The 19,581-nt window shown below is 37.8% G+C and overlaps 1 protein-coding gene across 4 annotated transcripts in view; it reads right to left on the reverse strand.

Moving 5' to 3' along the window:
• kcnab2a (potassium voltage-gated channel subfamily A regulatory beta subunit 2a) overlaps positions 1 to 19,581 on the reverse strand; it is a 195,507-nt gene that overhangs the window by 130,490 nt on the left and 45,436 nt on the right. For all 4 annotated transcript variants that reach the window (XM_062038247.1, XM_062038244.1, XM_062038246.1 and 1 more), the window contains exon 2: positions 2,605 to 2,760. In XM_062038247.1, coding sequence (XP_061894231.1) covers positions 2,605 to 2,681 — 77 coding nt within the window. In that variant the 5' untranslated portion in view covers positions 2,682 to 2,760. The remainder of the gene's footprint in view (positions 1 to 2,604; positions 2,761 to 19,581) is intronic.

A 19,581-nucleotide genomic window follows, 5' to 3' on the forward strand; every position in this document is an offset into this window, starting at 1 on the left:
GTGAATGTTACATTTTAGAAAGCTGAAAATGGTCAACATTTTGTTTATCGCCATTAAACTCCCACTTGAAACATGTTTTCAAGTGCTAATAAAGTTTCGGCAAGCAGTAAGAGACAGGGAAAAACTATTTGTAAGATTCACAAAGAGAGAATATCTATTTTGTAATGTACAGGCCTCAAATTTAACTACAGCAACCGCAGCAACTACCACGACCGCCCTTGTCATTTGCAGTAATGCCCTAAAAAAATGACCAGCATTTACAGCAAGAACATGCCGTGACCGCCCTTGACTTTTTACTTGTTCAAGGACTAGAGATGTATCGGTAAACGATACAATGATAAACTGCGGTAAAATTCCTGACGGTTCGTAATACCGTTTAATTATTTAATTATCGAAAAACAACAACACTTGCCTTGACCTTAAAAAGCTAAAATTTGAGGCCTGAATGTATGTACAGTATGTAATGTACTTTTTCAGTTTGTTCATATCACAATAAATATCTTAGGGTTAGGAACAGGCTTCGTACACCTTTTCCAAGGACTTTCAAGATCAATTTTCCAGTTTTTCCAGTACCCTTCAAAAGGCAAAAACCAGTGTGAATCAATCCATAGCCTTGTTGTTTGAGGTCACCAAATGCTGTCTGTAGGAAAAATACGGAAAATCTGCTAAAAACCTAAGCCTAACATTGAACCAGCAGTTATCACTAACTGAATGGGGCGTAGAAAATGAAGCAGTGTTTCTGTAGACCAGGGGTCACCAACGCGGTGCCCGCGGGCACCAGGTAGCCCGTAAGGACCAGATGAGTAGCCCGCTGGCCTGTTCTAAAAATAGCTCAAATAGCAGCACTTACCAGTGAGCTGCCTCTATTTTTTAAATTGCATTTATTTACCAGCAAGCTGGTCTCGCTTTGCCCGACATTTTTAATTCTAAGAGAGACAAAACTCAAATAGAATTTGAAAATCCAAGGAAATATTTTAAAGACTTGGTCTTCACTTGTTTAAATAAATTCATTTATTTTTTTTTACTTTGCTTCTTATAACTTTTAGAAAGAAAGACAATTTTAGAGAAAAATACAACCTTAAAAATGATTTTAGGATTTTTAAACACAAATACCTTTTTACCTTTTAAATTCCTTCCTCTTCTTTCCTGAAAATTTAAATCAATGTTCAAGTGAATGTATCTTTTTTTATTGTAAAGAATAATAAATACATTTTAATTACATTTTTCATTTTAGCTTCTGTTTTTTTGACGAAGAATATTTGTGAAATATTTCTTCAAACTTATTATGATTAAAATTCAAAAAAATTATTCTGGCAAAGCTAGAAAATCTGTAGAATCAAATTTAAATCTTATTTCAAAGTCTTTTGAATTTATTTTAAAATTTTTGTTCTGGAAAATCTAGAAGAAATAATGATTTGTCTTTGTTAGAAATATAGCTTGGTCCAATTTGTTATATATTCTAACAAAGTGTAGATTGGATTTTAACCTATTTAAAACACGTCATCAAAATTCTAAAATTAATCTTAATCAGGAAAAATTACTAATGATGTTCCATAAATTTATTTTTTAAGTTTTTCAAAAAGATTCGAATTAGCTAGTTTTTCTCTTCTTTTTTTCGGTTGAATTTTGAATTTTAAAGAGTCGAAATTGAAGATGAACTATGTTTCAAGATTTAATTGTCATTTTTTTTCGTGTTTTCTCCTCTTTTAAACCGTTCAATTAAGTGTAAATATCATTAATTATTAATAATAACATAGAGTTAAAGGTAAATTGAGCAAATTGGCTATTTCTGGCAATTTATTTAAGTGTGTATCAAACTGGTAGCCCTTCGCATTAATCAGTACCCAAGAAGTAGCTCTTGGTTTCAAAAAGGTTGGTGACCCCTGCTGTAGACTATTCAATGTCATTGGTGTTTGCAAAAGTAGTTCACTTGTTTGTTTGTATCATCATCATCATCATCATTCATGTATACATCATTCCTTACAAGAAATACCATTAATTGTTATTGTTTACTTGTTTGTTTGTATCATAATTCATGCATACATCATGTTCATTAAAACGACAACCTCCCGGCATGATGGACCGATGCACCACTGTCCTCTTGGGGGCGACACAGAGCCGTATATAAGGCTTTGGCATGACAACAACCTAACGTAAGGGTGTAGCTTGCATTTTTAAGGAAACTTATTTTATTTTTTTCCATTTTATAATTAGCCTATTAAGTCAGACTACCGAGAAATATCACAAACATTTACAAGCATTTCCAAGCACTTCACCCAAAATTCAAGCATTTTTCAAACCTTGAAAACACATCATTAAAATCCAAGCATTTTCAAGGTTTTTAAGCACCCGTACGAACCCTGTAGGAAAAATTAATTTTTTGCAATATTGTCCAGCCCTTTCCCTGCAATCCTCAATTTTGCTGAATGAGGACTTTAATGGAAAAGGTTAAGACAGCCCTGCTTTAATATTTTCTTTACTGGAAAATACCAAAAATACGAGTATGAGCGCTGAGCAAACTGAACCAAAGTGTACACCAAGTATCTTTTTTCCAAAATTTTGGTCTGGACCACTAAGACACTGAGTTGCAAGGTGTGTCCTCACCTGTAGATCATTCCAGGCGACCCGGTCTGTCGAAGGGAAAGGCGAGCGGGCGAGTCTGTGGTCGATTCGGGATACATGGAGGCAGGAGGAAGGGGAGTGCGGCCAGCCTGCCAGGGGTGGTGTTCTTTCACCACAGTCTATTGCCGGTCTGGGCCTCTGCAGGGGGAGAGGACAGGAACAAAATGGTCAAACTCAGAGTCATTCATCTCCTATTTAATGTAATCAGGCATAAAATCAAATGCAGTTTGGGTTTTTTTTTTAATGTTTTTTTTTAGAAGTCACACTTCAACGCACATTTTACAATACATGGAGGGGAACACGGTTGATGTGTCAGATCTATTATATAACACTTGGCCAAAAGGGGAAAGTAAAACAGCTTTTATCTAAACTAAATGAGGACATTTGTACTTTAGGAAAAAACAAATCATGGCAAAAGATCCAAAGGCAAACTAATTAAGGGACAAAGACTAGATACACTGGCTAGTTTTAAGTCTATGATAAAACATTCTAATTGTTTATTTTTTTAAACATGCATAACAGAGTTACAATAAACATGTTGGACAATTCAAAAAATTCAAAAGGAGTAGGCAGAAGCAGAGCGTATTTGTTCACTTCCTGTGTTTACCTGTCAAGAAATTCTAATAGGTACAGAAAAGTGTGCAATCATTTCTCGTTGTCTAACAGAAAAAAGAAAGAAAATAAATAAATAACAGGGTTCAAATGAGTAACAGAGAACTATTTTAATGTTAATATATATATATATATATATATATATATATATATATATATATATATATATATATATATATATATATATATATATATATATATATATATATATATATATATACACACTACCGTTCAAAAGTTTGGGGTCACCCAAACAATTTTGTGGAATAGCCTTCATTTCTAACAAGAATAGACTGTCGAGTTTCAGATGAAAGTTCTCTTTTTCTGGCCCTTTTGAGCGTTTAATTGACCCCACAAATGTGATGCTCCAGAAACTCAATCTGCTCAAAGGAAGGTCAGTTTTGTAGCTTCTGTAACGAGCTAAACTGTTTTCACATGTGTGAACATGATTGTACAAGGGTTTTCTAATCATTTATTAGCCTTCTGAGCCAATGAGCAAACACATTGTACCATTAGAACACTGGAGTGATAGTTTCTGGAAATGGGCTTCTATACACCTATGTAGATATTGCACCAAAAACCAGACATTTGCAGCTAGAATAGTCATTTACCACATTAGCAATGTATAGAGTGTATTTCTTTAAAGCTAAGACTAGTTTAAAGTTATCTTCATTGAAAAGTACAGTGCTTTTCCTTCAAAAATAAGGACATTTCAATGTGACCCCAAACTTTTGAACGGTAGTGTATATATATATATAAATTATACATTTTAAAATACAATATGTCAGAGTGAATAAAATAAACATAGAAAATATTTTAATAATAATACATTTTATCTTTAATGCACAGAAGTCAAAGTGTAAGAGAAACATGTATATTTAGTGTGATCAAAATAAACCACTGTATTGTCTTTTAAATAATACATTTTAAGGTATTGAATATTTATATATGTATTGATTATACTACCACCAGCTAATGCAACAAAATGTTGTTCTTATCTGTACTGTTAAGTTCAAGTTTGAATGACAATAAAGGAAGTTTAATTCTAAGTCTAATTGACATTACATTAAATAATGCATTAAATAATGTTTAATCTTTTTTTAAATAACATTTAAAAAATCAAGACAATTAATAAATAATAATTTCAAGTATATGTACAACAAAAGAAGCAATTACATTCCTAAATATAAACATCCCAATGACACTGCAAACTTGTATTATTGGTGATCTGCATCAATTTAATAATGTGTCATCAAGGAGTAAAAATTAATTTCTTTCAATAAGCATCATAACAAAAAGGGTAATACTAAAAAAATGGGTAGATGTTGATAGTTCAACTCATACTGACTGGTATACACAAGCTATGGAAATGATATCAGTAGAAAAACTGCATTTAGTTTAGATTATAATGAGTCATATATTGGAATATGGGATCCATTATTTAAATTTAATTTAAACTATTAAACAAACCTAAAATATGACTTATTTTCTCTTTGTGGAAAATATTAGACTTAATGTGTTGTCAAGCTTATGAGATGTGATGTTTTAATGTTCTAATATATAAACTAATGTTCCTTTTTTAAATGTTTTTAATTATTCTTTTATAAATGGCTGTGATGATATGTCAATGAGGGATTTCTAATTACTGCTATCTTGGAATTCTTATTTATATTGATACTGTTGTTATTACCGTATTTTTTGGACTATAAGTCGCAGTTTTTTTTATAGTTTGGCCGGTGGTGCGACTTATACTCAGGAGCGACTTATGTGTGAAATTATTAACACATTACCGTAAAATATCAAATAACATTATTTATCTCATTCACGTAAGAGACTAGACTAGGGATTTAGCGATTAGGAGTGACAAATTGTTTGGTAAATGTATAACATGTTCTATATGTTATAGTTATTTGAATGACTCTTACCATAATATGTTACGTTAACATACCAGGCACGTTCTCAGTTGGTTATTTATGCGTCATATAACGTACACTTATTCAGCCTGTTGTTCACTATTCTTTATTTATTTTAAATTGCCTTTCAAATGTCTATTCTTGGTGTTGGGTTTTATCAAATAAATTTCCCCCAAAAATGCGACTTATACTCCAGTGCGACTTATATATGTTTTTTTCCTTCTTTACTATGCATTTTCGGCCGGTGCGACTTATACTCCGGAGCGACTTATACTCCGGAGCGACTTATACTCCGAAAAATACGGTATATTATTCATGTTTGTTTGACTACTTTTGGATTGTTTTGTGTCATGTTTGTGTGTCCTCTCAATTGCTCTGTCGATTGCTATTCTGAATGTTGCTGGGCCGGGTTTGGTTTTGGAATTGTATTATGGCATTATTGTGTACTATTTTGTTGGATTGATTAATAAAAAATAAAAAAATTAATACATTACTTAATTTAAAAACACATTATAAATAACCAATAAAACAGGAGTAAATAAAATATTTACAATTTTTATGAAATTACGTCATGGCATATTACATTACATCTGATCAATACTTAACCTACTTTTATACTATAAAGTGAGTAAAATATTAGTTTTGTAAATAAAACATGTTAAATTTATGTTAGTTGGTTTTACCCTTTAAAATCGTTTTTAATCATATTTATTTTTTATATTTTTTTGTATTGGTTTTCTATTAATTTATTCTTTGTTTTTATTCAGTCATTGGTGTAGCATAATATTGTTGTTAACATGGCTGTGCAGCACTTTGGAAACATTCTTGTTGTGTAAATGTGCTATATAAATAAAGTGGATTGGATTGGATAGTTACATTTTTATAGCCAAAAAAGGAAACAACAAGCAACTTTGATTTGAATTTTTAAACACTGATACTTCAAAAGCTAAGCACAAGTTTCTGCCACTAGAGGGAGCCCTCTGCTCACGCTGGTCAGAGCAGAGCTCTTCTGAACCTCCAAACAAAACCTGAAGCTACATCCAAATATTTCAACTCCTTTAGATTCAAGTACACTCACATATGTTAAATACTATGCACATTGCATCAGGACAGCACAGCTTCTATATGTAGTTAAAAAAAAGACGGGTGTATTTATGTCATTTGAATCCTTCTCTTTTGTCTTATGGCTGCATTGCTAACGCAGATGTGTGCATAAGATAGATAAATCCACTGCTTTTGGATGACACAATTCTATAAATAATTCAAAGTGTCAGCCCTAGAAGCAGGTCACTGCGTCTGAGAGGAAAACTGTCTGGTTGCTATAGGTACTGAAATAAGGTTAGGGAAATAGTCCCTGCTGATATGTAAAAGTTTACAGTAGAGGACAAAAATGGAAAGAGTGGCATCTGTCACCCCGCGAAGCCCGTGCGACCTCATTTCACCGGTGGCTGAGCGAACAAGGTGACATTCCACCTCCATCAATTTCCCCGGGCAGAAGGAAATACGCTCCCAAGGACTCGTTTAACGTTCCCTTGCCATTCATTTCAATCATGGCACAAACGGGACAGCGGCCAGCCCCGCCATCAGGTGGTGATGATGATGATGATAATGATGATGGTGGTGGTGGTGGCGGTGTGACCCAGATGGATGAAAGGAGTAGCGAGTAGATTTATACAAAGCACAGCAAAGTCTTCCCGAGTCATTTGTCAGTGTCAAGGCATCAGTTAGAGCAGGGGTCGGCAACCCAAAATGTTGAAAGAGCCATATTGGACCAAAAATCCAAATAAAATCCGTCTGGAGCCGCAAAAAATTAAAAGCCTTCTTTAAGTGTTATAATAAAGACAACAGTGGCGTGCGGTGAGGTTCATGTCAGGTGAGGCACTGACTTCATCACAGTCAGATTTACAAACATATGAACCCTAAAGAGTATCTTATTCACCATTTGATTGGCAGCAGTTAACGGGTTATGTTTAAAAGCTCATACCAGCATTCTTCCCTGCTTGGCACTCAGCATCAAGGGTTGGAATTGGGGGTTAGATCACCAAAAATTATTCCCAGGCACGGCGCCGCTGCTGCCCACTGCTCCCCTCACCACCCAGGGGGTGATCAAGGGGATGGGTCAAATGCAGAGGACAAATTTCACCACACCTAGTGTGTGTGTGACAATCATTGGTATACTTAACTTTAACTTTACACTTACAAACTGTAGCACACAAAAAAGCACATTTAATAAAAAAAACGTTATTATGGTCTTACCTTTACTTATAAGTGCGGGAGCAGTGGTGTTCGTGTTGGAAGAGTTGTGAATGAATGAAATATGAAATCCGCGCTTCAGTCTGCAAGTGTACCTAATGTTGTGTCCCTGTTCACGGCTCCTCCGGCGCGCCGCGCGAGCATTGTTGTTTTTGCACTTTTTGGCTTCTTGTTAAGTGACTTTTTTTGGGTGGATTCGGTCTTGCACGTGGAGGGTTTGGGTGTGGGCTTTGGTTGGTGTGGCGCTCCCGTCGGGCGGTGCATTCTGCGGCGGAGATGCTTGGCACCAGGAGGCGGGTTTATGAGACGAGCCTCCAGTTTTATGATCGCTCAGCACAAGAAATACGTTACACACATACAGTTGTTGACAAAATACATTGTACATTATATACCTCAGCTAACTATGGAAATGTATAATATAATTCATATAGCAATACAGTCTCACTGCACAGCAGCTCAGCAGTTAGCCGAGTCATTGCGCACAATCCATGTTGAGGCACAAATCAGTGACGTGCCTCAACTGGCTGCTGATCACCGCACCGTCTCTTCTCAGTATTTGAACGGCAAATGTGAAAATAAAAATAAAAATAATCTAAAACTGGTGAAGTTAAATGGAAAATAACTTTAGTATAATCACTGGATACATATAACAATTTAATTAATTTAGTTTCTTTTTACTTTTTTTTTTCTTTCCATGATGGCAGGTGAGGCCGTGCCTCCCCTGCCTCTAGTGACTGCACGCCACTGGAAGACAACACATAATGTGTCTATATTAGCTATATTAGCCTACTATCAAAATGACTGTGTCGCAGGCTGACGCAAATCTTCGTTGACAGAAATGTTGAAATGTAATATTCATTCTACCCATTTTTACAACGTTGGAAAACATTAGTAAAACTTCTCAGAAGGTGAGATAACTCCTGGAAATGACTGTCTTAGAGTGGCCAAAGGTATAGATGTGTGTGTCCAAGTTAAAGGAAACGGCAGGCTGTCTTCTTCTAATGGATTTATTACAATCTTTGCAAGCTGGGTTACGTTTGCGGTGGTCTCTAACGGCACACAAACTACTATTAGAAATGCAGGCAATATTACATACAGATAATGTGTCATGAGAAATGCAAATATACAATAAATACACAGAGGACATAAAGGAAATTAAATGAGCTCAAATATATCAACAAAAGAGGCCTAATGATGCAATATGTACATACAGCAAGCATAAGTAGCATGTTAGCATCAATTAGCTTGCAGTCATGCAGTGACCAAATATGCCTGATTAGCACTACACACAAGTCAATAACATCAACAAAGCTCACCTTGTGCATTCACGCACAGTATAAATGTTTGGTGGACAAAATGAGACGAAGGAGTGGCATAAAATATGTCTTTCTCTGGCATCGTTGAAGAAAGTTATTAAAGTTAAAAAGTTAAAGTACCAATGATTGTCACACATACACTAGGTGTGGTGAGATTATCCTCTGCATTTGACCCATCACCCTCACCCCCTGGGAGGTGAGGGGAGCAGTGAACAGCAGCGGTGGCCGCCCCCGGGAATCATTTTTGGTGATTTAACCCCCAATTCCATCCATTGATGCTTATATATGTAAACAAACTACGGTGAGTTCAAGGACCGCCAAAATTAGTAGGACAAAACGTTTATCATGTTTATCAGAATCAAAATCAGAAATACTTTAATAATCCCCAAAGGGAAATTAAGATTTTCAGCACAATCCCATTCAAGAGCAGACAAACATTACAGGGAGACAGAACAGGATCGCTGACGGGTCTGCCAACTTCCAGCGCCCCTTACAAAAAAAGTGAGAAACAGGTAAAAAACCCTCATAGCAATAGCACACATAAAACATGTGTGTAAGAGAGAAACATCAAAGAACACAAAGGACATTAAAGACGTTAAAAGTAAGGCTGAAACGACGCGTCGACGTAGTCGACGTCATCGGTTACGTAAATACGTTGACGCCGTTTTTGTGCGTCGACGCGTCGCATAATGACGTCACACTACCGTCATGGCGAAGCGCAAAGCAGACGATCAAAGAAGACGATGCGAGCGGTGCGAGCGAGGGGGGAAAAGTATGCCAAAAGTGGTCAAAAGTGTGGGAGTATTTCAATAAACGGCCTAATAATGTTGTTGTATGCACACTGTGTCGAGCGGGAATGGCCTATCATAGCAGCACAACGGCTATGAACGAACATTTGAAAAGAAAACCATCAACTAGTCAATCGTCCGCGCGAGCATACGTTGTCATCATTACACAAAAACATGAATGTGTCATTTGTATCTGCTAGGGGTGTAACGGTACGTGTTTTGTATTGAACCGTTTCGGTACGGGGCTTTCGGTTCGGTACGGGGGTGTACCGAACGAGTTCTAAGCTAAAGCTAAAGTCTTAGCAAGCTGCTTTGCTCCGTCTGCCTCTGTCTCAGCACGCAGCATTGTCCCACCCACACAACCATCTGATTGGTACACACGCAGCATTGTCCCAACCACACAACCATCTGATTGGTACACACGCAGCATTGTCCCACCCACACAACCATCTGATTGGTACACACAAAGCATTATCAGCCAATCAGCAGTGCGTATTCAGAGCGCATGTAGTCAGCGCTTCAGGGTGGAGCAGATAGGTGTTTAGCAGGTGAGCATCAGGCAGCGGACTGAATGATAATAAACACCTCCCAGTCAACTACTAGTAACATCACTATGAGCCCGTTGACCTTCTAGGAATATAAACTGTAGCTCAGCTCACTCGCAATCCTGGCTTGAGGTGAAGGCTAATTAGCTCTCAGTTCCAGCCACATCGACCCCTTCTGAGCGCCTATTTTCAGCTGCTGGGAATATTGTAAACATGAAAAGAACCAGAGCATGTAGACATGCTAACCTTTCTTCATTACAACTGTTAGTCACTCACTGGAATGAGTAGAATTGGTTATTGTGTACTGTGTTGGACTGGATGTTTATTTTGCACATTTTAAAAGCAATACTTAATGTTTACAGTGCTCCAGAATATTTAGATTGGCACTTTTTTGTATTGGATGTTTATCTTTATTTTTGCACATTTTAGCAAATAAGCAATACTTTCACTTTTGTTGAAATGTTTACACTGTTGTTACAGAATATTTCGTTTTACACTTTTTTGTATTGGATGTTTATCTTTAGTTTTGCACATTTTAAAGCAAAATAAGCAACTTACTTTTGAAATGCTTATACTATTGCAGAATATTAAGATTTGCACTGGATGTTGACTTTTATATTTGCACATTAAAAAGCAAATAAGCTACTTTTAATTTTGTTAAATGTTAAAAGTTTTAAATGTTTACATTGTTACAGAATATTTAGTCATGTTGTTGTCAATGTTGACTGAGTGGCCATACTTCTTTTTTTTGTAAATAAAAGCCATGCCTTTTGAAAAAACGGGCCTACATTTATTTTTTTATCTTCATTTTGAATAAAAAAATAATCGGTAAAAGGAAAAATAATCTATAGATTAATCGAAAAAATAATCTATAGATTAACCGATTAATCGAAAAAATAATCTATAGATTAATCGATAGAAAAATAATCGTTAGCTGCAGCCTTAGTTAAAAGAGCAAAGATGATGGAACCAGCCATTTCTACATCACATCGTTTGCTGGGGTCGGGGGAGCATGGCCAGAGACAGGAGCAGACCCAACAAAGCAACCAAGAGAGCCGACTCCGCCCTCAGCTGCCTACCAACTCTCGGCCTGTGGCCAGTTCGCATGGATGAGCGAGGATGCGTCGAAGGAGACCGAGGTGTCCGATACCTGCTCATTCAGCCAAGACACTGTGAAGCTTGTCCGTCCCAATATATATATATATAAATATAATATATATATAATATATTAATATAAACAGTGGGATTTCTAACAATTAAGGAGGGTTTTGTCATGTTTGTCCTCCTACAGAAACCCTATGAAAACAAAAATATATATTTTACCCCCATCTTTTTCTATTTTTATACATTTTTTAAAAAGCTCCAGAGAGCCACTCGGGCGGCGCTTAAGTGAAGTGAAGTGAAGTGAATTATATTTATATAGCGCTTTTCTCTAGTGACTCAAAGCGCTTTACATAGTGAAACCCAATATCTAAGTTACATTTAAACCAGTGTGGGTGAAACTGGGAGCAGGTGGGTAAAGTGTCTTGCCCAAGGACACAACGGCAGTGACTAAAATGGCGAAAGCGGGAATCAAACCGGGAACCCTCAAGTTGCTGACACGGCCACTCTACCAACCGAGCTATACCGTCCCACATGCGAGAGGAGCCACATGCGACTCTAGAGCCTCAGGTTGCAGATCCCCGAGTTAGAGCGTAGGTTTAGCGGAAATCAATGCACACTTCTGGGCAAAAGGGACTTTGAACTAGGGCTGGGCGATATGGCTGAAAACTAGCGTATCCATCCCATTCATTTTCTACCGCTTGTCAGTCTTGGGGTGGCAGGGGGCTGGAGTGTACCCCTGGTGCACTCGGGCAGAAGACAGGGTACACCCTGGAAAAGTGGCCACCTCATTGCAGGGCCAACACAGATAGAAAGACAAGCGTTCATGGAAAAAAATAAAAAATAAATTTCCCCTAAAAATCAGTGAGTGTGGCTTATACACAGGTGTGTTCTATAGTCCGGAAAATACAGTAGTGTTTGGTGGCTAAGTCTGCCATGAGTAGTAGTGGTGTTGAAAGGAAACGCAAACGTTGTGTAACTAACTGTAGGCTTTAACACAGACAAAGCACTGCTTTGCTTTTGAATTGAGTCTTGTTTTCACTCATTTAGAAGATCCAGCCTGAAGCGCCCCTCGCCTTCCCCTTATCGCAGACTGTAGCACTTTGGCCAGCATTGCAGCAGAGATGCAATACTGGAGTGAGTTGCATAGCTGGACAGGATGCTGCTGGTGTGACTGCAGCACTGCGGTACTAAACAGACTCATCACTGGCACAATTTAGAGCTTTTATGTACTGCATTAATGGACCAGTGTGCACTTGCTTATATTGAAATCTGCAGACAAACACAGAACAAAGGTTTAAGTAGAAATTAGTAGGGGTGTAACGATTCGATACGTGTGGTTGCCGATACGATTCAAGGACAATATTTTTATTTTTTTTACAAAGATAAGATACGAAACAATACAACAGAAAAAAACAGAATACAATTGTTTGCAAATCCTTGAATAGACTGCAAAGACAAGATATTTAATGTTTGAACTGAGAAACAGAATTTTTTTTTGCAAATAATCATTAACTTAGAATTCAATGACAGCAACTTTAGATATGTATTTGCATTTGATTTACAAAACCCAAAACCAGTGAAGTTGGCACATTGTGTAAATGGTAAATAAAAACAGAATACAATGATTTGCAAATCCTTTTCAACTTATATTCAATTGAATAGACTGCAAAGACAAGATACACACATATATGTATACTGTATATACACATACATACATATAAACATATATACACGTTTATATACACACATACATATATACAAATACACATATACACGCATGTATATACACATACATATAAACATATATACATACACATATACTGTATATACACACACACACACACACACACACACACACACACACACACACACACACACACACACACACACACACACACACACACACACACACACACACACACACACAAAGCCTATACATATTTGAGTACATATTATTATAATAATAATGGATATATAAATAATAATGATCAAAATTGGTTATTTTTAGTCATTCGCAAATATCAAGCAGCGAAAATGCGCCGAACATGGATAAGTGTGGAGACTGTTTTGCATTTTCCCCCCATTGTCCCTTGTAATAGATTTACAAAATAATTTTGTATGCTCCATCAACATTGTTTGTAAACATGATAACTTGATGTATGCAATATGTATATTATGCAAAAATATCGCAACAGTGACAAAACAACTATGACAAATCCACATCCTCTCCTTTCAAGTATTAGCACTATTGCACATGCAGTAGTTTTACTGGTTCACAGGTTACAGATGACTCAATGGTAAGCCTTTCAACTGACTTCCTGGCTCGAGCCTCTTCTTCCAGCTCCCAGGAGGAAGGAGCATCACGCCCACACCAGCACATCACCTATGTGTGCATTTTTAAATATTGCTGGGTTGCAATCACATGAACTAGACGTACTACCGGTTTTCAGGTGGGGGGCAAGTTATTGTGTATTTGCCTGCATCAGTACAGATTTGGGGGTGTTTGGATTGGTTTAGAGGCAAATAAACAAACTAGATATGAAAAAAAATATTGAAAATAGGATGAGGTGGATTTATACACTCTAAATACAATTTAAAATTATTTTTCTTAAAAGTACAAAGGATTGGAGGCACATCATGCCTTTACATCTGGAGGGATTCACCAATTAAGCATTAGTAATGGGGTAGATAGGAGATATGAACACAGAGATGTGTCTGTCTTCAAATGTTACAGCAAATGTTGTAATCTGCACTGTCTCACCCAGCTAATAACACTACCAACAAGGATGTGGGATTCCACTCAATCAATCACAGATTGCATCCTCACATTAGACTGGCCTAATATCAAAAATAGTGGGGTCATGGTCTGCGGTCTTAGCGACCACTATCTAAACTTCTGCACCCGGAAATTACGTAAACCCAAAGCCAACAGACACATAACATTACAATCCAGATCCCTAAAGACATACTCGAGTGAAAATGTAAACCTCAAACTAGGTGAGTGGGACTGGTCCACTGTGCTCACGAGCAACTGGGTCAATGGTGCATGGGATTGCTTTAAAAGAGTGTTCGTAGCGATACTAAACGGCCCACGAGAATCAAAGCCCTCCAGGCGGCCTCAACTTTTACCTAGCATTGCCGCCCACCACCATCCAACCCTCTACATATCCCACCCCCGGATTGTAAATAACTATAACTAATTGTATATACTTTTTCTTATGCTCTATAAACTTATATTGTTCACTGCTTGCTGTAAATATCCTCCATAATGGTGGCCTACATTATTATGTCTATTAGTGACTTTGCTTCTGATGAATAACTTATATGATGACTGTATTATGCTGATAGTATTTGTACCATGAATGGATTATCGTGGACCTCGACTTAAACAAGTTGCAAAACTTATTCGGGTGTTACCATTTGGTGGTCAATTGTGCGGAATATGTACTGTACCGATTCATATAATGCATTCTCTTCCCCCACAATCTGCTAATGAAAGCTTAGATCAATTCAATCAATCCGTGAAAGACAATGTTGGGTTTATCCGTGCATCTGTAACATATTTGATTGACATTAACGAGTGCTGTGTTGCTGTGATTGTGATGTATGGAATATGCAGCCTATGAGAGATGTATTAAACTAGTTTATTAATACTATCAACAATGCTTTATTGATGCTAACCATAGCACCAAAGCAACAGAGCATTATAGCGCCCATTGTTGTTTAAATGCAACAACAATGCACGCATCAACTCCGTGTGAGTTTCCAAAAGAAAAGTGTTCATATGTAAGTTATGGAGAATAAAAGTAAATCATAAACTTGCTTTTACATTTTATTTTAAGTTCATACAGACATTGACGAAGTGGTTGCTGCAAACTCGATAGCATTTCTGACTTGGCTCCAAACGACGCTTTATAATGGACTATTTTAGGAGCTGTGAAAACACCTTAAAGACAAAATATCTATAGGAAGCCTGGCTGGGCGTTACGGACCAAAACTGATATGCTGGTATTTTTAGGCCGAATCACGATATATTATATATATTGGTATTTTAAACAAAACGTGCAAAGTGTTTAGTGTTTAACACCACATTACTGTTACTACCAGTTAGGGCTGGGCGATATATCCTATAATATACTAATAAACTCGATATATCGCGGGTTTGTCTCTGCGCGATATAGAAAATGACTATATCGTGATATTCGAGTATACGTTCTCACGCAGTTGCTTTTAGCTGCGGGCATTACACTACAGGCTTTTATCACGCTTTGTTGTCTCTGCTTCTCACAGAGACCTAAAACAAGCGCACCTTCTTACATACGTCACATACGTATACGCCCTCGCGGAGCAGAGAGGTAGCGGCATGGGTAAAGTTAGCTGTGGTGCGAGTGGTAATACGAGAGAAAGAAGGTGCGAATCTGGTAACAAATTAAGGAAGAATTAATTCCCAAGAAAAACAGCAGGGGGTCCATCGTCTTGCGGTGGTTTGGCTTCAAGCGGGAATATGCCGAACAGACAACCGTAATTTGTCAAGTATGGGGCAAAAGCGTTGCTACAAAAAGTAGCATTACTGCTAATATGTAGCATCATTTGAAAAGCCACCCGCTAGAGAATGAAGAGTGCTTGAAACTCCGCATGTCAACATCTCCGTTCGGTGCCACACCAACAAAATGCTGAGGCAACCAATTCCACATCAACACCGTATGAAAAACATAGTCAAGAACAGAAGGAGATAACGTCCGCAGGAACCTACCACATAGCAAAGGACATACACTATTTGATTTCCTATTATGCAGCTCATTTTTATTTGACAGTTATTGAAATATCTTGTGTGACATCATGCACAAAAGTGCACTTTATTTGTTTTAAACTATTGTAGTGGCGTTCTGTACAAAAAGTGCACTTTAATTTAGTTTTGTTTTGATATGTCATCTTAGTGACATCATGCACAAAAGTGCACTAATAGCTTGTTTTAAAATGTCTCTGACAATCTTGCACTTTCTGTTTTGAAATGACATGAATGTTTCTGCCACTGCTTAATAACTGTTTAATAAATACAGTTTTGGTCAATTGACTTAGTTGTGATTTCCCTCTCTGCATGAAAGTTTAAAATGAGCATATATTAATGCAGTATGAATAATGAATGATAAATGGGTTATACTTGTATAGCGCTTTTCTACCTTCAAGGTACTCAAAGCGCTTTGACACTATTTCCACATTCACCCATTCACACACACATTCACACACTGATGGCGGGAGCTGCCATGCAAGGCGCTAACCAGCAGCCATCAGGAGCAAGGGTGAAGTGTATCGTGACATGGCCTAAAAATATTGAGATATTAAAAAAAGGCCATATCGCCCAGCCCTACTACCAGTGTTCTTAAAATTACTTTTAAAAAGTAATCAATTATAGTTGCTCGTTACTTAACCAAAAAACTACTTTAATTACTCACGGAATTACTCTTTACTAAATGTAATTCATTACAAAAGGAATGAATATGTTACTTAAAAAAAAAACTTTAAATACAGTATATGTCATATGCAGTTGAGAGAAGTTCATAAGAGCAGAATGTGTGTGTGCCTTTAAAAGGTTGTGTCTGTTGCCAAGCGACGTGTGACGACGTCAGCGAGGGTTTCAGCTGAACTGTATTTGTTAGCTTTGGCAGTTACCAGCGGCCGTTTGTCGGTTCTGTTAAATCTTTTCACCGGCTTGTGTTTCCTCTGGTTAATAAAGAGAAGCCACTGACCGCCCCCGCCAGCTGCAGGAGCTACGGTGCGGGCATGTCTGCTGTGCGCGAAGGCGAATGTGGAGGGGGGGTCTGTGTCTTCAATACGTGGTAGCGACTCCGGATGCGCGTTAGACACTTCCCACGCGCCGGACCCTTCGCAGCCACGGTGCCTGCCGGGCCTTCAAAAGATACCGTTATGGCGGTATTGTCTTAAATATATATCTCTTTCTAAAATATACCAGTATACCGCGCAGCTCGAATTGGAAGCATTTCCAGAGCCCATGTGCGGGAATTTCACTCTGCTTTCAATTGACTTCTAACGAGAATTACACTGTATTTGACCTCCATGTGCCCGTATCCAAAGTGACGGCAACCGGACGTGATATCACATGCAGCCCAGCATTTTTTTTTTTACAATGGTGGTGTTGATCCGAACAAGGCCTGAAGGGTCGACAGGGTTCTTTTTTAAAGTGTAAATGCAGTGTGTTGAAAATTATTTACTGCAAGATTACTGTTACAGCTACACATCATCAGTAGGATAAAACTAACCTGTCTCAGGACGGTCAAAACCGGGGGTCGGCAACCCGCGGCTCTCGGGCCACATGCAGCTCTTTAGCACTGCCCTAGTGGCTCCTTGGAGCTTTTTTAAAAATGGAAAAAAATGGGGGAAAAAATATATGTGTTGTTTTAATAATGTTTCCGTCGGACAAACATGACACAAACCCTCCTAATTGTTAGAAAGCCCACTGTTTAATATGTTTGTCTTTATGCTTCACTTATGACAGTATTTGACGAGCGCCATTTTGTCCTACTAATTTTGGCTGTCCTTGAACGCGCCATAGTTTGTTTACATGTTTACAAATAACGGATGCTTTTAACACCTTCTTTGTGAACGTTGGACCTAATTTAGCAAATGAAATTGTACAACCCGAAAACAGTGTCAAATTTAATGAACATACCATTCAAAGCAACTTAGAATCGTTTTTTATTTCCCCCGTTCATGAAAGTGAAATCACAGAAATTGTAAATTCTCAGGAAAACAAGTAGTCAACAGACTGCTGTGACTTGGACTTTTCTCTGATCAAGGAAATTGTTGATTTTATAGCTGTTCCCTTCACTTATGTATGTAATATTTCTTTTATAAAAGGTGTTTTCCCAAATAAAATGAAAACGGCAAAAGTTATTCCCATCTTCAAAAGTGGAGATAAGCATCAGTTTGTTTATTTTGTTGACGATTGACCAAAGAATAATAAACTTGAACTTGAAACATGTACAACTTTCTACGACGCCGACACAGAAAAACGTGTTTTATGCCACTCCTTTGTCTCATTTTGTCCACCAAACCTTTTATGCTGTGCGTGAATGCACAAAGGGGAGCTTTGTTGACGCTATTGACTTGCGTGGAGTGCTAATAATCAACGCTAACATGCTATTTAGGCTAGCTGTGTGTACATATCGCATCATTATGCCTCATTTGTAGGTATATTTGAGCTCATTTAATTTTCTTTATGTCCTCTGTGTATTTAGTTTATATTTGCATATCTCATGAAACATTATCTGTATGTAATGTTGGCAGCATTTCTGATTGTGTGCCATGTTACCCAGCTTGCAAAATTTTGTAATGAATCCATTATAATTTATTGCTAATTCCTTTACCTTGGGCACAATCATCTTTACCTTTGGCAGTTTTACGCCAGTCATTTCCAGGAGTTATCTCACCCTCTGAGACACTTACTTAATGTGTTGCCTTCATTAGGCTTTTAACTTTTTGCGGCTCTAGACAGATTTGTTTTTTGTATGTTTGGTCCAATATGGCTCTTTCAACATGTTGGGTTGCCGGCCCTTGGTCTAAACCCAGCTCACGTTCCCTATTAGTGGGTGAGCAATCAATCCAATGCTTGATGGATATGCAAATGTGCATGCAAAATGTGCATCGTAAAGATAGAAAATGGAGAAAAACATGCTCCTCCATTACAGTCAACACAACTGAGCTCCTCTCATACAAATCTCTCTCGCTCTTCAAAACAAAATGCAAAACTGAGTCACAAAAGGCTGCTCTTCACACGCCTTCCCATCCCTAAATCCACCTACACCCAGCCTGAGCGAGCACCCTCTTGAGACGGGGCTTACGCGAGCGAGGCAGGCAGGCAGGCGGTGCTGGCCGGGAAAGCACCATACGGAGTCGTGTAGTATGTTGGCAGCTGCGGAAAACACACACTGACCCGAGCAGATGGCTTCTGAGGAAGGAGACAGGCGAAACAGACGAGATTGGCCAGGGATATCCTCCTTGTGAGCACAGTCGGGCATCGAGAGAGAGAGTCAGAAGCTTACCTAGCTTCTTTTAGCGTCAGCATTCTTCACTTCCTCCATGCCAGTGCCTCTGTAATGCTCAGCTTGTTGTTTTGTAAACAGTGCCCTTGACTAAGTTGTAAAGCTATTTGTTTCAGAATTAGTGCTGGAAAATTAATATTTGTACAACAAAGTACTAAGACTAATCCAGGGCTCGAATTTAACTGCGGCAAAAGCCTGTCATTTGGCGTAATGCCCTAAAAAATTGACCAACATCCGCGACAAGAACATGCCGTGACCGCCCAAGACTTTTAACTTGTTACTGGACTGGGTATGTAACAATAAACGGTATAATGATAATTTGCGGTAAAATTCCAGACGGTTAGTAATACGTCTATTTTTTTAATTAC

Source organism: Entelurus aequoreus, linkage group LG26 (assembly GCF_033978785.1).
Source record: "Entelurus aequoreus isolate RoL-2023_Sb linkage group LG26, RoL_Eaeq_v1.1, whole genome shotgun sequence".
Classification (NCBI taxonomy): Eukaryota; Metazoa; Chordata; class Actinopteri; order Syngnathiformes; family Syngnathidae; genus Entelurus; species Entelurus aequoreus.